The 23,434-nt window shown below is 35.5% G+C and overlaps 1 protein-coding gene across 6 annotated transcripts in view; it reads left to right on the top strand.

Moving 5' to 3' along the window:
* The window catches only part of ADCK1 (aarF domain containing kinase 1), a 104,947-nt gene extending 91,765 nt beyond the window's left edge, over positions 1-13,182 (top strand). For 4 of the 6 annotated variants that reach the window (XM_015812624.1, XM_029283467.1, XM_029283466.1 and 1 more), the window contains 4 exons: positions 9,240-9,389; positions 10,151-10,348; positions 11,532-11,725; positions 12,993-13,182. In XM_015812624.1, the coding sequence (XP_015668110.1) occupies positions 9,240-9,389; positions 10,151-10,348; positions 11,532-11,725; positions 12,993-13,161 (711 nt within the window). In that variant the 3' untranslated portion in view covers positions 13,162-13,182. The remainder of the gene's footprint in view (positions 1-9,239; positions 9,390-10,150; positions 10,349-11,531; positions 11,726-12,992) is intronic. The other 2 variants (XM_029283469.1, XM_029283468.1) reach the window with 1 other exon arrangement.
* The last annotated feature ends 10,252 nt before the right edge of the window (positions 13,183-23,434 follow it).

The raw sequence follows: 23,434 nt of genomic DNA, 5'->3' as shown, positions 1-23,434 counted from the left end.
AGTGATGCAAAGAGCCATGGAAAGATACACACTCGGCATTACAAGACAAGATAGAAAGACCTGCACATGGATTAGAGAACAAACCAAAGTATATGATATTATTAAGAGAGTAAAAGAATTGAAATGGAAATGGCTGGTCACATAGCAAGAAGAACTGATGGCATGTGGACCAAGGCAGTCCACTTGTTAAAAAGCATCCACAAAAGAGACCTAAAATTAAATGGATTGATGACATCAGCAAGTATTGTGGGCCCAATTGACAAAACAAAGCTCAGGACCGTGTTGGTTGGAAACATGCGGAAGAGGCCTCCATCCTGCAGTGGCTAGACAGTGGCTAAAATGATGATGATGATGATGATGATGATGATGATGATGAAGTGGTGGTTGTTCATTGGTATGAAAAAAGTACAGCTCTTAGGTCACTGTGGTAGAGCTGATTTAAAAAGAATTCTTCAGATTGGATTGTTTGTACCATTTTTCTGAGATGGTAGTTTTCATATCAGAGGACAGCGTTTTGTATGTTGTTAATATTTAAGCCAGTAGACTGTCTTGAACCTTTCTTATTCTGTGCTAAGGGATTGTTGGAGTTGGAGTCAAACACCTGAATCACAACAGATTTCTGCCTCTTCTGAACTTTTAATAAGATGTTTCATACCTTCGTTGTATAAGATTTGCAGCATATAATGTATGTTCTTTCATTTTAGAATCTGAACACTGCACAATTGTATTAATAACCTCTTATTATTTTCATTATTAAAAATGAGGGTTAATGCACATTCACATCATAATTGTTTTTCTTAGAACTAACATTTGTTTTATGCCTTTAGACTGAAATATGCAGTATTTTTATTTTAAGTTTATTTTGTATTAGGTCTTCAGCGTGGCTTGTACAATTATATTCAAGAGTTGATTAACAAATACTATAAATTAATACAGGTTACCTTTATGCACGCTAAGACATGTTTTACAGTCTTGCTAAGAGAAAATAGAAAGCTGCTTTATATCAAGTCAAAGCATTGATCTTTCTATCCAGGCAGCACAACCTGCTGTGATTGGCAGTAATTTTTCGTCAGCCACATTGAGATTAATTTTGTATTCTCAGAGTTCTGAGGATTAAACTGGAAACTTGTGTACTAGTGTTGAGCTATACAATCCTAGGGCATTCTGGGCATTGTCGTCCAACATATCTGGAACAGATTCAGTCAGAGAAAGAAAACATGACACATCACTGTGAATCCATAGTTATAGCCAGACGACTTTTCTTCAGAAAAGTTTTGTCATATTTAATTGGGAGAGATTGAAACAGATCGTCTGTTATACAGTATATTCTTTGCTTTTTTCAAACAAAAGATGCTTGAAAAGCAATCTGAGTCTTTCTTTTCTAAATGAAAAGGATTCTTGAGGTGAAAGCTCCCCTCAAAGCAGGTTACTGACATTTATTTTATGCCATCTGTAGCAGGATTATCATTAAAGCTGCCCCAAAGCACATTAATCTGTTTGGATCCATCCAAGTGCTGGACTGTAATAGCATTTAATCAGAGAAGTGTTTGATTTCTAAAGACTGTGGAATATCTGACTGTGGAACAGTTTCTTGGTCATGTGTATGAGCACAGCCTAGAATGAAAATTAGCTGGGAGACTAAGAAAAAGGGAAAAGTAGAAAGACTGAATGTAGAAAGTGAGGTAAAAGAAAAAGAAGGCCAAGGATATGAGGGACTGAGATATTCAAGAAAGGAATTGTCTGGAGTCAAATATTTTAGAAGCCCAATGTTGGAACAAAAAGTTAAAGTTTTCTTTGGATTGAGTTGGACTCCATGTTTTCTTGACATCAATATGAAATGGTTTACCATTAATTTCTTCCAGTATACTTACACTTCTTAGTCTAGTCTATGGCCTTGTATGTATTATAATCAATGATACTTAGTTTTTCAAAATTGGCCGTGGCTGTCTATTTGTTGCCACTTGCTGTGATATATATCTGATTCATGTAATAAAATTGTAAGGTAGCTAGATTTCCTTTTCTCCACATTTGGGGTGAGATTTGGAGAATGTCAGACTCAATATTTTAAGTGCTGAAGTTGCTAAGAAATTGCTGATCCTTAACATAAAATACAGAAATGTTTCCATTTCTTGCAACTTGACAGTTTTTACCTTTTTCCAGAGTGGAACTATTGGTAATCTTTTTAACCAGGATAAGAGAAAAATTGGCAGAGTCATAATAAAATAGACGAGTTTACTTGTTGGCCTACCAGTTAGTTTTATAATTAACAGAAGAGGTTTGTGCAAAAGATCTAGCTTTTTAAGATTATTTTTCTGAAGAGATACTCCCTGTAGCAAATTCACAATTTTCTATGCCACACGTACACTTTTAGCAACTCCTAAACTCCCAGTGAGGGTCAAACAATAGGATTTTAAAGCAATATCTTTTAAAATACTAACATCAATCAAGATTAAAACTTTGCGTTTTGGTGAGAAGTGGTGAGTCTACCTCTGTGTCCCTCTTTTCCATCCCACTCCAAACTGAGAACATGGAGAGAAAACACCAATTTCTAGCTATTTTTCTGGTACAAATGATAGTTCCCAGTTATAAGAAAAGAACAAGAGGCAAAGGGTTAAGGATCCCAATCCTTTAACCATGAAACTTGTCTGAATTGGGCTCCTCCTGCTGATCATTACAGAAAAAGCATCCAGTCCACTCTCCATTGTTTAACTCAAATGCCATTGAGTTAAATTTGATAATAACTATGTAGGCAAATGCTCATTATTTTTTCTTGTTTCTGGTAATAATACATAACTATTTCAAGAATATTCCTGTAATATATTTCAATCTAGCCTAACTCTGCTTGATTGGTGTTCTTGCATTCATGGTACTGTTGATAACTATCCCCACATTCATAAGTTGATGGCTTCTCATATTATTTTCTTTGCTCTTTCTCAGACCATTGTTTTAACTATTTTGTTCTTGTCAGCTAAGCATCCCTACCTTCATAATTTTGTCAACCTTAGCCATTGCCTTCCTTTTTAAGCATTGATTTTTTTTTATTTCCCAGCATATTGTCCCTCTGTAATCTGGAGCTCAGCAAAAAAGACTTATTTACCATTTTCACTTCTTTGCCATCAGCTATAAATTGATTAACAGTAAGCCCATGGCTTGACACCAACAATATTTCTCAAACTTATGTTCTTAAAATAATTCTAGTTCATTGTAAAGATTCCTTAGAAAAGTAATCAAGGGGTTTGGTTTGCCCTTTATCCAGAATATATTTCACATTTTGACATGATCTACACAGTCAAAAGCTTTGCCATTGCCAGTGAAACAACGAATTCAGCCTTTAATATATTGTGAATTTTGTTTTGGTCAGCCATCATATATGTGGCCAACAAATGATGTTAGACATGTGCAGCAAGAAGCCCACTCTGGATGTTGCTTATCTGATCTGATTACCAAAATTTCTAGGTTATTCTGTATATAACCTCATTATCTCTGTCTCTATTGATAATAGCTCTGTTCATTTAGATTTTGTTGTGCATGTTTTGTACTTTTAGAAAAATATACAATATTACTGATTAGAATAGCTAATTCCATTTGGTTACCTTACCAGAACCTATAATTTTCTGCTCCCATTAGTTAGCTTCCACAATCCTAGAAATAATTTTATATGTTTTGTGCTGGATTCAGGGTTATTCATGCTAAGCAACAATCATTATACCAATAGTAAAAAAAAAAAGAAGTAAACTGAATTTACGCAGCCACATGTGATTTGCATTTATAATTATACTCTTTTCCCTTGCTTGCCTGTGTAATGACTATGAACTGGGCATGTCAATTCTTCAGAGCAATGTTTTCAAGCAAGTTTGTTTTCTCTATAAATAAATGGTCAACTACCCTTTGTTCAATCTTTCTTAAAATCTCAAAGCAGCCCTCCAAGTATGAATGGAGTATTTATTTCATTTACAGTATTATTATTAATTTTTTATTTTTTTAAATTTATTGCCCTCCCCATCTTACCACAGGGTAATTTTGGGTAGCTTTTTGGAAATAGTTGGGTAAGATTCTTCTTGTTAGATTTGGAGGAATTTTTATCCATTGGCCTTTAGAAAGCCACATATGGAATTGAGGAAAAATGATCTGACACTCCCATTAACACAGGGTATGCTTCATTGTCAGAAATCATTTAAAGTATGTTTACTCCACTCAGCTAGTAATGATAAATCTCTTTTTCAGCAATCCAAGAGACAAAATTTAACAGCTGACATAGGGCACAGTCATGTGATATGGAGTTAGGCAATTTTAATGACATCATTATATTGAAAGATAATCTTTCTCAAATTATGTGACCACAGGTTCCAATAGTCTTGCTTGAGGATAGTAGGAAACCCTATCTACAGTGTTTTATTTCTGTCTTCAGGCACACCAGGTACCAGGTAGCAATACTGGGAGAAAACTATCATCTTCATGTATTCTTTGTCAGCTTCCAGGATTAATCTGGTTGGCCATTCTGTGTAACAGAATACTGGATTGCCTAGTTCCTTGGTTTACTCTACAGCAGGCATGTCAGACTCGTGACATCATGTGATGTTGCATGATGTATCGTGACTTTTCCCCCATTGCCGGCAATGGGGTGGGCGTGGTTTTGACGTGACGCATCCGGCCCGCAGGCCAGCAGTTTGACATGCCTGCTCTACAGAGTTCTTTTTATGTACTTACAGGAGAATGCAGAAGATCACTTTGATTCAGATTAAAGTATTTTATGTGTATCAATAAGAAATAAGATGACACCGCAATTATTTTTATTGGGTATTATGGAAAATTTGGATTTTAAAGAAATGAATTTGATGCTCTACTGCATAACAGCAGCAAGGTTATTGGTCACTCAAAATTGGAAGAAGGATGTATTACCTACTATGGACGATTGGAGATTGAAGGTGTTATATTTTGCAGAAATGGCCAAGATTTCCGCATATTTGAAAGATCAATCTCAAGAAAAATTTATTTTGGTTTGGAGAAGATGGATAGATTATATTCAGAGAAAGTATGAAATGAATAATTATCATTTGATTAAAATTTTTATTATTTTTATTTACTTAGTATAATTTATATATTATTATATTTTATATTCATGTTTATTTTTGTATATTAGAGTTAAAGTATGTTAATATTTGATTGTATTATGTTTGGGTAGCTTTATTTAGATTTGGGATGTTATGTGCTTATCCCTGTACTCAGTTCTGGGAAGTCCGGGGGGGAGGGGGGAAGGGGGGAAGGGGATGAAGGGGGTAGAGTTATATAAAATTTGATGTATTAATATGTTATAGAGAAATAATGTAATTTTTTCTTTGTGAAGGGAAGGTGGTCGGCTAGTACCCCCAAACTGCATCCGAAGGTTGAGGAAAAGAAGGAGGTGGGATGTGTAGGGTAGTTGGAAGAGAAAGAGGAGAGAGGTGTGGGTAGGAGGGGAGGAAAGGAAGAGGGAAGTAGGTAGGAAGGGTGAAAGAGAGGGTGGATGCGGGGGGGGGGACTGCCGATCACCTCTGAAAATATGATGTTTAATAGTTTTTTTTTCTTTTTTATGTGCACCATATTTGTATTAAGAATTTGTTTATTTGAAAATTAATAAAAATTTGTAAAACGAATAAGAAATAAGATGGAAGAGCCATTAGCTCTAGGCTGTGTCTCATCAGAAGAATAAGATGCTACTTTTCCAGAATGCCTTTCTCCTTGATATCCTAATTTTCTTTTTATATTTTATTTGGGGTAGCATACATAAATGCTATTATCCCCTGCAATCTGAAATATTACATTTCACTTAGCTACTTCAGAATATTTCCAGTTCATTTGACTGAAAGTGTTGACCACGCCAAACATTCTGCTGCTTTGAATTTAGAAATGGGCTTTTTACTCTGTCAGTGTCCATCAAATTTGTGGCCAATTATTAATTGTAAAGTATCCTAAATATTTTTCCAAATGCACAACAAATCTATGTAATGTTGGACTGTAACTTTCCTAAAAAATAAGCCCTCAGGGTTTTTTGACTAACATTTCTATAAAACTCTATAAAATTAATACTGGGTGTTGCCCAGATGTGATGGGAGCCAAGCCGACATGTTCAGTCACCTACATCCTTCACTGCCTTTGCTAATTTCACACCAGTGTCACTGGGGAGCCCGCAGTGGTGGATTTTTTTAAACAATCAACATGTTTACTAATCCAATTAACCTTCGATTAAGGTTTTAAAATCAACACTATTCTTTTGGCCTGAAGAGGTAATATCAAGCCCTAAGAAATGAGCTACACCATGACCTTTACTTTTAATCAGATCAATAGAAGTTAGTGTCGCCATCCCTTAAAATAATTGGCAAATATTATGGCTGAATTAGAGCCAATGGTTAGCATGTTTTCTAAATTGGAATAGACAGGAATAAACAGACATGTTGGTTCCCATCTTGTACCACTTGTTCCATGGTTGGCAGGGAGATTAAATCATTACAACATCTGTTTGATTCCAGAGATAGTAACATGAAATACCTCCAGGCCAAAATCTCTATATTTTATATGATTTCCTTTAGAAAAAAAAACCTCAAACCCCAAACAAAATACTAGTTTCTATGTTTTGGGCCAAAGAATGGAGTAGCAGCTTGTAAACCTTATATAAAGAGTTATGCTAAAATTCATTGATGTGTTCCTTATACAGGGATGGTGGCTAAAATAAGCTGAACACAATCATTCCTCTGCAGAGACTGTCCCTGTGTTCTTCAGAAGCAATATACTCTATGACCTAAAAGATTTGTGCACTGCTTCAGACAGATCTTTAACTATTATAATATGCCCTACTATTCTAGTAATTTTGTAGTATATCCCTAAGGTATCATCCTGAAAGCACTGCATGCTTTCGTGTGTTTTTATTTTCCTTAATGAGGACAATTTTAGTGTTGATAATTTAGGCAGAAAGATTTAGCATGCTATACAAATCCTTAATAATCTGGGTGTTCTGTATAATTTTGCTTCCATAGTTTTAGGAGGAGTGGCTTTGGCAAATTTGTGACACTTAACCCTCCTTTCCTACTCTGTACCTCCTAGATTCTGACCATCTGCCCTAACATTTGAACTGTTATCATAATCATAATATCGTTAACATATTTTAAAATTAACCTATTACCTATGTTTTAATCTTTTCCTTTTCAAGGAATTACCTATGAATTGGTATTGTCATCTATTTGGCCCCTGAGAAGGGAAACCAATATGCAAAGCAATCGTAAACTATGCTTAGTATACAATTTTTGAGCAATTATTCTTTAGAAACAATCTTTTACATTAGTTATCTTAATTGACTTTAAAAATTCACTAAAAGAATATCTTATTTCATTGGCTTTGTTCACACAACATACTTAGTCATACAATACTTCAGTTATTAATCCATTTTATGGGTTTATATAATGAACCACAAAATAACTCTATGGTCTGGATTCATATCAGACACTATATCAATAGCAATAGTACTTAGACTTATATACCACTTCATAGTACTTTACAGTACTTTAAGTGGTTTATAGAGTCAACATATTGCCTCCAACAATCTGGGTCCTCATTTTACCAATCTTGGAAGGATGGAAGGCTGAGTCAACCTTGAGCAGGTCAGGATCGAACTGCTGGCAGTTGGCAGAATTAGTCCGCAATGCTGCATTCTGACCACTGCGCCACTACGGCTTAATGTATTTAACTAGCTTGTTCATTGTTTCATGTAAATACTAAAAGGGAAATAGTGATAATTTTTTATTATGGTAAGAAATGTTTCATTGTTATAAGCTTAGGAATGTTGATGTGAGGCAACAGGTACAAACACTTAAGAAGATTCACAATCATATAGCAAGTGTGGTAAACAACTGTATATCTGCTCAAAACTATTGCAGTGTTTGAAGATAGGTTGAAATCAAGTATGTAAAAGTCCTCATATCCATTTTGGCTATTTTTATCATTCCATTAGAATGGATGAGTTATGGTAAATTTAACAAAAGTAATTAACTAATTGTGTGGATGGTACTTGACAACTTTATAAGCCATAGCTGTGGTAGCAAATGAGTGATTTCTAACCTTATGTGCCCAATGAAAAGATATGGTCAATTTGAAATGATATAGAATAAAATAAATAATATTCTGAAGTTGACGTGTTACCATTGGTACAAATTCATATGTTACATTATTTTTCCTTACAAAACCTGGGGTGGGGCAGTAAGTGGGATGGATTACTCACAGATAATTCTCATTACACCCTGATTATACTGTCGATTTCTTGGTAGAAGCTCTGCTAATTAAACTGCATATATAAACAAATTATGTTTGTAAGGTAGAAGTAGAAAAGATTTTAAAAATCAGGTACTCTATTTATTTTTCCATTGCTATATTCTTAGTTCACAGCTTCTTCTTTCATTTCAGTATATGTGAAATTAATGTTTCTTTACTTCATGCTGATTGGCCAATTGGTCCAGAAAATTAAATGTTAGATCTGCTATTTCCTAATTAAATGAGCATTCATCCTTTCATTAGTACACTGTAATATTTTGACATGCATCCTTTTTTTTTAACCAATTGGATTCTGTTCATGCTTGAAGGCGAACTCAAAAGAAGTAAATGTAGTCAAATACATTTGAGTCATATTTTACGTCTCTGGCAGGCACAGATTTACAGTTCATTTCAGATAATACTTTACCCATAGGCTCTCATTCAGATTCACAACTGTATGTGGATGGTCATGCAACAATATATCTGAGCAAGAACAACATACAACTTTCCTCAATGAGGTATTTTTTACAATTATATTTTTCATCTTTGATAACTCACTTGTAGCTATTCAAGTGCACACACAAACAAGCACGGTTCTCCTTAGTAAATAAGGAGATTTATATTTGGGGAACTCACTCACCCTGACACATATTGCTTGTCTATGATCTGGGCACCAAGAGTGTTCTTTGTGATTAATTTTGACAAACATGCTTACATTTCTGCTGGCATAGTTCTAGTTCTACCCAGATGAGGGAAAGATAACGCAAATGCTTTCTCTAAGTACACATATGTTGGTTGGTTGATGTCATTTTCTCTTGAATATCTTATGCCATAAAAAGGAATTAGCCAGCTACTTCTCTGCCATTCCAATAGGTGGTACTGCTCTAAACTAGGTTACAGTCCTATGCTCCCTGGTATTGTTGCTTTTGGGGATCTTGCATCTCCTTCTTCTCTCTCCTCAGATCTCTCGCAACCTGGGAAAAATATACAGTGAAATGATCTTTGTGAATGGTTTTGTGCACTGTGACCCACATCCTGGCAATGTCTTGGTGAGGAAGTGTCCAACTACAGGCAAGTCACACATTATACTTCTGGACCATGGACTCTATCAGGTATGTAGCTGGCTTGTCAAACAGATAGAGAGATAACGAAGGCCGGTTTTGTTATTAAACAGCAACTTTTCACCACATGTAGGGAGAAATCTTTTTAGTATGGCAGCAGACAGCAGATTATTTCCATGAGGTGCCCTTTCTACTGCAGGAGATAAATATTGTAGTAATGCCAAGAGCAGCTGAGCCAAAAAGCCTCTTGGAGAGAGAGGCTGCGCTAAGGTTGGGCAAATACAGCTCTAGACTGCATGGGAAAGAAAGCAGTGTTAATATTTCACCTGGAACTTGAAGCCAAATTTAGAATATAAGACAGGTTCTTGACTCAATGTTTTGTTGATTGGGAGCCACCCAGAGTTCAATATAAGATCGGCACATATATAAATGTTCTAAAGAAATATAGTTTTAAATAAATAAGAGATGCCATACATGCTCACCCAATGCTCCAGAATTTAAATCAACTGTCCGTATTGGTACGAAACAAGTGTCTCAGGCCATTTAATTCCTCCAAGAACAATCTGTACTGAGGAGTCCTAGGTTGCTCTCTGAGCTTGCTTGTTTTTCTTGCAGACGTTTCATTGCAGCACTGATGATGTTACCTAGTTTGGGTAATGAAACGTCTTCAAGAAAACAAGTAAGCTCACAGCACCCCTCATTTCAACCCTGAGCTACAAATATTCTCCTTTATTGGTACAATCTGTACTTGGGTCCACATACTGTTTAACAATATTTTGCGCCTTTGGGATTGTTTTCTTCTTCTTCTTAAGGTCCTGACTGACGGCTTCCGCTTGGATTACTGCCGACTTTGGCAAGCCCTGATCAAGGCAGACGTGAAGCAGATAAAAAAATACAGCCAGCGCCTGGGAGCAGGTGACCTGTACCCCCTGTTTGCTTGCATGCTTACAGCACGTTCCTGGGAATCTGTCAACAGAGGCATTGATCGTTTGCCCGTCACAAGTAAAGAGGTACATTTTCTTGTGATAATGGATAAAAAAAAGTAACACGCAAAAATGCCACGCTGAAGATTCACTGCTGCCTCAGATAGAATAAGCCTGGCAGCTTACATTATACTGAGTCTGCTCTCTCCTAATTGCCCAATAACTGTTTCAAACTGGGGATCAGCCATTCCCGAAATTGAATTTGGGGTTTCCTGCATAAAATACATAATGCCTTTCACTGCCTTTACCAGTGCAAACTAGTTCTTGTGCTATATTTTTTAATATAGTATAATATATATTATGTAATAAATATTTAATATAGTCTTGTGCTGTATATTTAATGTAGTATTTTAATATAGCATATAAATATTTTAAAAATATTTTTAACATTTTAATATGGTATTTTAATGTAGGTAATTAAGGTGTCAGGCTTGGACCAAAGAAATTGGGATCCAAATCTCAACTCAGCCCTGAAGGTCATTGCATGACATTGAGTCAGTTGTTGTCTCTGAGCAAAGCTTCTCTCTGGAGATTGCCTTTGTACAGATAAAATTAAGGGAGACCTTCTATATAAGCTGCTCACTCTAAATGCAACTAAGTAAATAAATGCCATCAGAACTATCCTAGGGGAAACTCTAAAGTTCTTTTTAAAAAGGGGACATAAATCAGAGATAAAACATACACTTTGTGTAATCCGAAAGCTCTCAGATTTTGCGTTTCCTTTTGAAAAGACCTTGGCTTCTCTAAGAAAGATCCCTGTCTACTACCTTGGAAATCTTCTGTTGTTCATGGTAGATAGTGCTGACAGTCTATGTCAGCGGTTCTCAACCTATGGGTCGCGACCCCATTTGGGGTCGATCGACCATTTCACGGGGGTGACCAATCAAGGCTGTCCGCCATTTTTTTCCCTTTTTCCGGCGGGTGCCTTACCTCCCTTGAGCTGGGCCAGCTGGTGGTCGGCCTGCTCCGTCTCTGCCGCTTGCCAGCTACGCCTCGGCCGGCGCAGGGGGCGGAACCACGCATGCGCGCTGCTCCCGGGCAGGGAAAGTCCTCGACTTACGACCGGTTGGGCAGTCCTCGACTTACGACCGGTTTAGTCCTCGACTTACGACCGTTTGGGGGTCGCGGCATTAAAAAGGTTGAGAACCACTGGTCTATGTGGATCTTTTCCTTCCTGGTCTCCCCTACATTTCTAATCTGATTATTTCAGGATGTAGAAATCCGGACCAATGCTGCTACTTACTTACCTCAGATCACTAAGCTTCTCAGCAATGTTCCTCGTCAGATGCTGCTGCTGCTGAAGACCAACGATTTGCTAAGGGGGATTGAATCCTCCCTGCAGACACGGGCTAATGCCAGCTCCTTCCTCAACATGTCTCGCTGCTGCATACGAGCTCTTGCTATGTAAGTCCCCATTCCCAAAAGCAGGATTCTTTTTTTTTTTTTTTACACAAAAATTCCATAAGGGATTTCCAGTCATTGATAAATGTAGATATTGCCTTCTCTAGTCGAACGAGTTAATTTAGCCACTTTAACAAGTTCCATTAACTTCATCAACCATTCCTCCATTACCAAATCTTTCCGTCTTTGTGCATGTAATAATCTTGTTGCAGTTATCATATACAAAAACAATCTTCTGTGGTTCTTTTCTAACTGTTTACCCATTGGTCCCCATGTTAATTGGCTATGTTAATTGGCTATGTGATTCCTGACTTTGAAATGCAGAAGCTACAAAAAAATCAGCTTGGTGCATTTTTCTATGCAGTAGACAATACTGTAGTAGTAGTAAAATATATATTGGTTTTATGCAAATATGTTCAAAGAGATATTTTGCTACGTGAGTGGGCATTTATGAGGTACTTCTCCAAATCATTAAAGTAGCTACTCCCAGCTATCTAAACAAACATGTAGCTATTTCACTTCCATTTTTTTCCAATTGAAACAAAATGGACATGCAATGCATATGGAAACAGCTGGGAGCAGCTTGCAAAATAGTGGGGTGAGTTTGGAAAAAAGTGAAGCTGCTTCACTGATTCCAACGGTTAATTTGTGTATCTTTCATATTGTTGTGAAATGCCTCTTTCAAAGCATTTGTCCATTCGTGATATTTATTATCTGCTGTTGTCTCGAAATAGCATAAGGAAATTCAATTAAAGTGGAGAAAATTGCTTACAGAGTTGTAGACATAGCATACCATTCATCACTTGAGGAGAATACCAAATGGGCTTGGGGGTGTTTGGTTCTTTCTGTGGAGGTATTTCTGTTTTATCTGTCATCTTCATCAGTCTTCTCTCCTGTTCACTCTTACCTGTTCTCTCCATTCCCACCTTCAAAGTAATTCTGAAAAGTCTGTGCTTCCTCTCACAGGTTTTTCTATACAAGATTAAATAATTTATTTTCTTCTTCTCCTTTGTATTGTTATTGATGTCTTTGTCTCACTCATTCTTCTTATAAAGCATAGAGTAATTGGAGAACTTAATGCAACGGTAGATGAAGAGACGCACTTTTGAGTCCCATATGAGAAGAACTACAGGGTAAATCAGTAAAGACTACGTTTACTGTACTCAGCTGAAATTACAAAATAGTTTGTATTTTAGAAATTGTTCCTCTCTAGGTATTTTACTGTTACTTTATAAGGCAGTTAATGAATTTCTTTTTGTGTTTTGCTCAGGTATCAAAGGAGCAAGAGTAACTCACTGTTCAGAAAGGCCCAGATATCCCTTTCGGAGGCCTTGAGCTTGTGGCAGATCAACCTGTACGAACTGTTTCTATGGCTGAAAGTGTCCCAACTGGGAAAGTGGGTCATTGCTTTCTTGAAGTGGATGCACTATTCTAAGTAGCTGAACAATGTGAATTGGTGAAGCTGGCCTTGATTTTGTCTTGCCTTTCTCAATGGTGGCATTCACTTCTTATTTATTTTTCCTGTAGTGTTTCTGGTGCTTCTTCATGTAAAAAAAATGACAATAAAGGTTATCTTATCTTATCTACTGTACATGGTGCTATAAATTCATAGTATTTTGCAGGGTCATTTTTGTAAAAATAGGAAGTACAAAATGGCAGCTAGAATGAAAAGAAGCCAGAAACTTGCATTTCCAAATATAGTGCAAGGGAAGTGGTAGGCCTTTGGAAGTCCTCCAAGTAAAATCTCAATGACCCAAATTAATTTTTATGGGGCCATTTTTTTTAAACAGGGAAACTAAATTATGAAACACAACTTTAAAATCTGCAAAGAACAGTGAACTTTTAGTAGTACTTTATGGTCATCTTCTCCAAGTTCTACTTTTAAGATGTTTTAGACTATAACTACAGTTGGCCAATAGTTAAATATCAGTTGAAGTTCAAACCATGTTGAAGATATCGAGTTGGGTAAGACTGTCCTTTGGGTTTCTTGAGCTGTTGTACTACATGATAGCCATATTAATGTATTCTCATCTCTCCTGAAAGATGCCAAAACAAAATGGAAATCACATGGACAAGGAACTATAGCCAGGATAATTGAATAGGCATCTGTTTTGGGAAGGAAAGCCTAGGGTTGAAGATCTGTTTTCATAACTGACTTTTAGATTGTGAGTTTGGGTTATTTTTTGTATATTTTTTATCATAATCAGAGAAACGTGAGCCTTATTTGAAATGTAGAGAATGAAGGCAATGTTAAATAGCAACTTATTGTTTCAAGAATGCCTTTCCAAGTCAAATATTGATTTGGAATATATATTTGTAGAGGAAATATTCACTCATTTCTTACACAGAATCCAAGTAATATCCCCCCTCCAAATAATTACATTCATTTCACTTTCTCTATGGAGAATAAATAAATTAATTAAAAAATACAGTAAAAATGACATAAAATCTAACATGGTCATTGAGGTTATTATTTCAAAAAGCTCTGCATAACAGGGCTTATACTAATATATTATGTCAAAGCTGGGATATCATAAATTGTTAGCAAAATCTCAACTTTTATAAAAGTGTTATGGTATAACATAAGAATTGTTTTATTGTAGAGAACAGTGGCCTTTTTCTGTATTAATAAGGATATGTCCATTTAATTAATTATTTTCAAGCAACTAATGTACATAAAACTTTATACACAGAAATTATGGGAAATCTATATTTAATTATTTTGTTGTATGTGGCAGGATGCTTCCCCTTGTTATATTTTTTTAAATATATAGTAGGTTCTTAGTGAGATCTCCTATAGGATCAGATGTAGTGGTATATCAAATACTAAAAGTGTACAAGTCGCAATCAAATTTTAGTCACCATTTCTTTGAATATAAATATTAGGCATATTAAATATTGCAAGACTTCTGATGTTATATCTGATATGTAATTTCAGCATTTTATTTGATAAACCATGGGCCTATTAATTAATTTATTCTGCTGAATAAATCTTATCAATTAGATTTCAAAAATGCAAAACAAAATACATTAAAACTGAGTTGGAGCACTCATTGGATCCTGCCTAACTCAGTTCCAGAATAAAATGTCTGATTCATAACTCCTGGAATGTGGAACTTTTTATTTACTCAATAATACCAATTTCAATAAAATCCTTCAAAACATTAATCCTTTGTTCTGTCCTGTACATTGCCAAGTATCTCTCCTGTTTATTTGTTCAACGTACAAGCGAAAGGTATATGGGGACAGCCCCAGGCTCAGTTTGGTCTTACTGTTTTGCCAAATAGAACAGCGTGCAGTCACAGTTACTATTTATTTTCCTTCTGTCCTCATGAGTACAATACAACAACATACCACTTATACAAAGCTTAGGGGGCTGCTTTGCACAAGGTCAGACTATTTCCTTCTATGTTTGCTCTCACCAGCAGCAATTTTAAAGGGTCTCCCAGCTGAGACCTTTCCAGTCACTTGCGACCTGAGCCCTGTGATTATGAAGCGTCCACCTGCTTTGAAGTAGGCTGCTGCCAAAAATTGATAGATGTCATGGGCAGATCAAGAGCAGACTCTCTATTGCTACAACGATGGACTTCCAGTCCCCCTCCCTCCATTATATTAGACTCAGTGCTTCCAGACTGGGACAACAGATGTCTGTGTCCACAGATGAACTGCACAATAGTGTCTTCTTCAAATCTGAAGGACTACCATGTATACTAGGGAATGCATGTATACCAGGTATATCTAGGGAAATTTTGAATGCAAGACCATACTTCACCCTTCAATATGACTCCATTTTTCTAATTATTATCTAGCCTTCAGTGAAAGTTATATGTTAAATGTTGAAATGCCATTGAAAGAAATTGGAGATTGAAATATTGTTGGGGAAAACTAGAAGGTCTAAATGGGCAGAAGGGAACGTATCCTTAAAATGGGTCTGTTGATTGCTAAAAAGCATCATCATCATCATCATCATCATCATCATCATCATCATCATCATCAAGTTGGAAGGGACCTTGGAGGTCATCTAGTCCAACCCCCTGCTCAGGCAGGAAACCCTATACCATTTCAGACAAATGGCTGTCCAGTCTTTTCTTAAAAACTTCCAGTGTTGGAGCATTCACTGCTTCTGGAGGCAGGTTGTTTCACTGGTTAATTGTTCTAACTGTCAGGAAGTTTCTCCTTAGTTCTAGGTTGCTTCTCTCCTTGATTAGTTTCCATCCGTTGCTTCTTGTCCTGCCTTCAGGCGCCTTGGAGAATAGCTTGACTCCCTCTTCTTTGTGGCAGTCCCTGAGATATTGGAACACTGTTATCATGTCCCCCTCCTCGTCCTTCTCTTTGTTAAACTAGACATACCCAATTCCAGCAACTGTTCCTTGTATGTTTTAGCCTCCAGTCCCCTAATCATCTTTGTTGCTCTTCTCTGTACTCTTTCTAGAGTGTCAATATCTTTTTTACATCGTGGTGACCAAAACTGGATGCAGTATTCCAAGTGTGGTCTTACCAAGACATTGTAAAGTGGTATTAATACTTTGCTGGTCAGCCATTGCTCATTTCTCCTAAGGCAGATATTTCCGAGATATTTATTTCATGCCAGTAAGATTTTTTGAACTAGAATTCCTCTTATCAACCATTTTTTATGCATATGAACGTAACTCACTGTATGGAAATAAGTGTAATTTTGTATGAAAATAAGTGTAATTTTGAACATTAATCTCTAATTCTCTATTTTTTTTAAAAAAAAATACATTATCCAGATTTACATTTCTAGTTACGTCTTTAAAAAGTTATTGATTCTATAAGTTTAATCCACTTCAGATTTGGGTCAGACTAGTCGAAATGAACTTTTTTCTATTCCATGTCTTGGAATAATTTATTTGTGTTTGCAAGGAATTTCCAGGTATCTGTCATTTGCACAAGCCTTTGAATTCCAAGATTAAAATTCAAGGGAATATTTTTAGATTTCTTGTACCTTGTGTCTCTATTAACTCCCTCTCCTGGTCAAAGAACATTATGTCAATTGATGTCAAAAATAAGCATGACTTGCAAGTCTTGTTTGAAGCATATTTCTGATGACAGTGCAGGTTTTTATTTTTAATCTAAGCCATTCAAATTTTCATCAAAAGTCATTTTTAAGAGAGCTTTTGGAACATTTCTTAATAGTATTTTCCAACTGTAACTAAGCTGTAAAATAATCACACAGTTGACCTTTGCTTATTTATGCCTCCTTTTCCTTTTTATTCCCTAAATCTGCCTCACATTGTAAATCTCAGACACAGTTTTATCAGAACTTTTCTCACCTTGCATACAGAAAGAGTCTCAGTGAAATTCTTCCTCAATTATGCTAGGTATAAGCTGAGTGGGAGAATTGCTTTGACAGGCTTTCAAGACTAAAATCAAGCCCTGTGAGGCTCACAAACCCAAGAAACAAGAACTATTTGCATTTTTGGAAATATTTTTATTGCTAGTAGGGCAGTATAACAGAATCTTGAAAACACTTCTTTCACTAAATTTATACTTGGCATAATTAAGGCAAAATTGCTCTTTTTCTCATATTTCCCTCCTCCTTTTGGCTGTTTCTTTGGCAACATTCTCATTTCTCCCTCTATTTTCTTGGGGTCTATTAGGCTTCCCACTACAGGTAGTGATGCAAGCCCCACCACTTTTCTATCTGCATCTGACCCAAAGAGCCAGAGCTCACCTCAGGCTGCTGTTTCACAATTCTGAGAAAGGCAGCAAGACCATGTGGAAATCTGGTAGGCTGCATGGTGACTCTAGTCTTTCAGATATTTTCAGAATTTGAAAGGCGTGGTGGATTCTACGATTTGGATTTCCAGGAGGGAGGGAGTGTATTCCAGAGAACTAAGAGAAAGCTCAGCTCAGGTATGGTTTGTGTGAGAGAAAGAGATTAAAGACAGCCCCAGTAGTTCTCTGAGTATAGAGGGTTAGATAGCAGTGTGGTTTAGTTTGGCAAGATTCTGTCTAGAGGTCTGGAACAGTAAAGAAATCTACGTGGAAGAATCACTGCGTATCTTTCTTGTTTTGAGGACCTGACAAAGAGGAATGGAAGAAAAATAGTTGGCTATGGTAACTATGACATTCTAGACATAAGATTTAGGCATAATAAATAGTAACCATTATTAGTTTTACAAAAACAATTCTAATCTCCACTTAAAGCTGTTTAATTTGGGAACATCACCAAAGTGTAGATAGATAATCCCACAGATTAACTACATACTGTGCAAAGAGCAATCTGTCCTGAACCTACCTCTGTTCATCTTTGTTGAATGACCCTCAGTTCTTTTAATATAATGGCAGGAGAAAGTATACTCTCTGCAATGCATGATTTCATGTATTCATGATTTAATATACTACATTGTATTACTATATTTCCAGTTTTGCACATTGCATTTTTAGGTGTGTACAGAGAAATTAGCACATAGAAGAAGGTCACAACCCATTTACTATCATTCCAGAGTACAGCACAGGGAATAAGGGGTTTAAATTACAGAAAAGCAGATTCTATCTGAACATTAGAAAAACCTTCCCAACTGTAGCTGTTCCTAACTTTCTAACTATTTGATAGCGGAACCAATTACCCAGAGAAGTAGTGAAATCTCCTTTCTTGGCTGTGTTTAAGGAAAGGTGAAAAAGTATCTGTCAGGGAGTCTTTAATTTCCATTCTCGCACTGAGCACAAGATTGGATTTGATGTTTTGTCCAGCTCTTATGAATCAGTGCTCCTTGCTTTCCTCCAGTTCCTCATAGTAGAGTTTCTCTTTCAAATTTGATCAGACATAACTATCTGATAACCCCTGGATGATTCTGGACTCTGCTTTCATTTACTCTCTGGACTAAACTATTTGGGACATATTAGAGGTTAATATTTCTGGAGCACATTTATATCAATAATAGTGATGGGAATGCTTAATAAGGCCATGTCATGTAGTTCTTAGTTGGAATTGTTGTGGCCTGTTGAATTATTGCTTTCATCTCTCAGATGTGTGAATTTGGTTGAGCCAAAACCTAAAAAACACATAGTATTAAAATGTCCTAGGTGCTTTCTCTCTCTCTTTCTCTACCTTGTTGCCTGATTAGGCAAAAAAACCCTGCCCTATAAGAGGATTCCAGAGAATTGAAGCATTAACATATATCAAGGGTAGCACTAGGAAAACTAAGAATTACAAAAAGAGTAATTTGAGCATTCTGTTTTATAATTCTATCTTATCTTTTGTATTTTACCATGGGAGCAAGTGCTTACACTTCCTGTTCCACGCTGGAGAGTCATGGTCTTTTTTATTTTATGGCCTACTTGGAGCATTATTAAGATCATAATACCAAATATTATACAGGACACTTTTTATGTTATTCTTAAATTGTAACATGCATACGTATCTTTATGAGACTTGTCATTATACATGCTTTGAAGAGAATGCTTTCAATGCACTAATTAAAAAAACCCTATAAATAATCAGTTTATACAAGAATGTTAAACAAACTGGCACCAAAGTTTACTATAAGGCAATTTTTGTTGCTCCACTTCAGTTCCTTGAAATTTTCAGACAAAACACCTGTTCTTCTGTTGGTGCCATGTTCAAACTAATCTAATGCCTGACCTTAACCACTATATGTAGCAATGTATTCCATAAATTATATGAAGTACTCCTTTTTGTTTGTCCTGAGTTCTCAGCCAGAATGTTTCATTGAATAACCCAAAGTATTAAGCCCTGAAAACAGAATAAATTCTCCTCCTCCTCCTCTTGATAATTTTAATCAACATTTATTGTATCCACTCTATCTTCTGGCCCCAAATGGATGAATCATAGGAGATGTATAATCTCCTCCCAAATTTCCCAAAGTTATAATTGTTTGGTAAAATGTAGCTGTGGATGATTGCAAATTTGATTAGTGCTACAGTAATGCTTAAAGGTTTGTGAACCCTTTTAAATTTTTAATATTTCTGCATAAATATTACCTAAAATGTGTTCTGTTAACAACACAAGTCCTAAAACTAGATAAAAAGAACTCAATTAAACAAATGAGTCCAAATATTATACTTGTAAATATTAGGTAAAACTCTTATCTAGTTTTAGGACTTGTGTGGAGAACAGATAACATTTTAGCTTAGTTCTTATGACCTCATAAATCTGCCTATTTAGTCAGAGACTGTGGGCTAAGTGCCTTCAGAATTGGATATCCTGCTATTAAGCATAGAAACTGTTCTTTTTGAATGAAGTACTTCAAAATTTCTTCAACATGTTTTTTTTCTAAGCAAAATTGTTATCTTCTCTTCAAGCTCTGGGTCAGTATTAAGAATTAAACTTTATAGAATTTAAGTTACAATTTTATTTTACTGTTAGATTTGTTGTTCTATTTTGAAATATCATTTTCAGGTTGTTTAAAAGCAGGCATTTGAACTACCTGTAAATGATTTGGCAGAAATGTAATTTTTAAAGAAATCAGTCTGTGCCAAGAACTCTTTAAAGAACAGTCTGTGCATAGCATTCTATATGAGGCTGTACCATATATATATGTGTATGTGGTTATAGTCATTAATAATAGTCTTGACAAAGTGGATATTTTTGCTTTTTGCTGCACTGTCTGAGAAAGTACAAAGCAGTACAAAAGTAAAGGAAACCCAGAAGTATATTTCAATGGAAAATATAGGATCAAAATAGGTATTTAGAGAAATCTGAAAATTTACAACATCTTTCAACAAAAAAGCAGACTTAACATTAGACGTACATTATTATTTAATTAGGTGTCATCAAATTGGATTCAACTCCTGGTGAATATATGAACATATGATCACCATTTTCTCCTGATTCTAGTGACAATTTTGGAATTCTTCCAAGGATATTATAGTAATCTATTTGATCCTGCCATTCAACCTATCTGTTGCCCTTTCCTTCTTTTTTTGCCATCCTTAACTTTGCCAAGCACAGTATACTGTATATTTCTAATTCATTATCTATTTGTATCACATGCCCAAAGTATATAAGTTTCTGCCTGCCATCAGCCTTTATGTGGTCCAAGGATTGGTTCTTATTGCATTTCATGATACACTTAATAACCACCTCCAAACTATAACCTCAAGGTGTGTGTCTACATTTTCTCACCCTTTCTGAGTATCTATTGGATACTAATGGAATGACCATTGCTTTAACTATTTTGATCTTTATTTACACTGAAATGTCCTAATTTTCATGATCCTCTTTAACTTTGGCATTACCTTCCTCTCGAAGATTGATTTCTTTTATATCTCCCAATGAGATTTCAAATTATCTACTATTTTAATTTCCTCAGAATCAACTGTAAATTCAGTATGGTACAAGTTGATATTACATTTTCTTAATATTTAACATTGACCCTGTTTTTTACTTTTTACTTTTATAATTATATATCAGTGATTTTTTGTAAAATTCTTAGAAGTATATTTACTTTCAGTTGACAAAGTGATTATGTCAAATCTACCTCTTATTTTGATTCCAGCTGTCATTCCTTCCAATTCTTCTATTCTTATATTTGGTGGATATATTGAATGATATGGTAGCCATATGAATCCTTATCTACTTCCTTCCTTTATTCTGAAATACTTTATTTCTCCCAATCCAGTCCTTATGGTAGTAAAGTTTCCTCAAAAAAATAATTTAGGTATTCCCAGGGCTTTTTTTCTCATAAAACACCCAGAACGGAGTTTTTTGGATGGAACCTTTTTTGGGTAGGCAAGGCGAGTTGTATGACGTGTGTGAGTTCCGGCACCTTTTTTTTTTTTTTTTTTTTTAGAAAAAAAGCACTGGGTATTCCACATTTCTATATGGTCAAAGGATTTCTGGTAATCGTTTTCTCTCTCCATCTTATGTTAACTATCCCATCTTATATCCCCCTTACTTTCCTAAATCTTGCCTCTTCATCTGGTTTATGGCTTTATTTGTGTGTGTTTTAAGCAAAATGACATTTGTGTCAGGAATTATTACAATAGTTCAATAAATTGTTCATTCCTTTGCATATCCTTTCTTTGATACTGATATAGTCACCAATATTTCCCCAGTTCTATGCCACAGAGCCTTGTTGTAATTTGTGAATTCTCTTATATCTATCTTTTCCAGTACATATTCTGATCTTTTCAAATACAGTATAACTGTTTTCTTCCATATGTGTTAATACAGTGTGGTTAGCACTTTAATCGCCTCATTTCCTGAAGGTTTGAGCACTTCAATGGGTGCTGTTTTGCTGATTGAAGCTGTTTTATTGTGTGTCATTCCTCACTTTATAATGAAGTCAGAAGCATTCTCAAAAAATGTATGTGCTATTCTATAAACTTGTTTATGAACTGTTTCAGTTAACTATTGTTTTCATTTGATCTCATTTGCTTCTGCCAGCTTTCTTCTATGTTTATTTTTGAATATTCCTATCTTAGCTATAAATGTCTATGATTTTTCTGATCTTCATTTCCCCTCCCTTCTTAAATGCATTTTTAGATAGATTGCATGTTTGCTTAATGCTGAAAATTTAAATTCAGTCTTCCTATGTCCTCCTCACTGTTCATGTTTTTTGTCCTGTCTTTCCTTAGATATTATGAAATGTTGGTTTCAAAACCATTTGAATCTTTTCCTCTTTGAAGTTTAAAATTTTTTCCACCTGCTTTATTTTTTAGGACATATCTTTTCCCACAGTTTCCCAAATTTGCATAAGACAAGCAACACAAATGAGTTGCTTAATCTGACTGTATCTTCCAACTATATGTTCTCCAGCTCATATCCTGAAAACATCTTTAAAATTCAAGTTTAGCATATAGATTTGAACAAGTAATTGATGTTCTATGAACTGCACTTGGAAATATGTTAGTTGATCAGATTGCATATCTCTGTCTATGCATTACATAGACATTTTGGTTCCAATATTGTCCATCAGAATTAATTCTCTTATCTTGCAATGTTGTGTTTCCATTATCTAGTTGTTCCTATGATTATAGTTTCTTCCATTTGTCAAACTTTTGCATTCTAATCATTGATGCTACATTTAGTGTCTCTTACAATCTGCCATAGAATTCTTGCATATCTTTAATAATCTATCACTGATTTTCAGATAATATCTTCCAATTTTAATAGATATGATCTGGTTGTTTACTGAGTTTTAGCCTAGCTCATACTTGGCAAAGTCAAGGATAATATCTAAATTGGACAATTGGTTTTGACAATCATTAATCATGTTAGCCCTACAAAATGAGAAATAGATAAGTATGTAATAATCAGGATACACCTTAATAATAATAATAATAATAATAATAATAATAATAATAATAATAATAATAATAATAATAATAATAATAATAATAAAGTTGGAAGGGACCTTGGAGGTCATCGAGTCCAACCCCCTGCTCAGGCAGGAACCCTATACCATTTCGGACAAATTGCTGTCCAGTTTCTTCTTTAAAAACTTCCAGTGTTGGAGCATTCACCGCTTCTGGAGGCAGGTTGTTCCACTGGTTAATTGTTCTAACTGTCAGGAAGTTTCTCTTTAGTTCTAGGTTGCTTCTCTCCTTGATTAGTTTCCATCCGTTGCTTCTTGTCCTGCCTTCAGGCGCTTTGGAAAATAGCTTGACTCCCTCTTCTCTGTGGCAGCCCCTGAGATATTGGAACACTGCTATCATGTCCCCCCTCGTCCTTCTCTTCATTAAACTAGACATACCCAATTCCATCAACCTTTCCTTATATGT

The sequence above is a fragment of the Protobothrops mucrosquamatus genome, unplaced genomic scaffold, assembly GCF_001527695.2.
Source record: "Protobothrops mucrosquamatus isolate PMUCROS unplaced genomic scaffold, P.Mucros_1.0 scaffold101, whole genome shotgun sequence".
Taxonomy (NCBI): domain Eukaryota; kingdom Metazoa; phylum Chordata; class Lepidosauria; order Squamata; family Viperidae; genus Protobothrops; species Protobothrops mucrosquamatus.
Note: the sequence above shows the minus strand (reverse complement) of the source record. Positions and strands in the feature narration are given on the sequence as shown.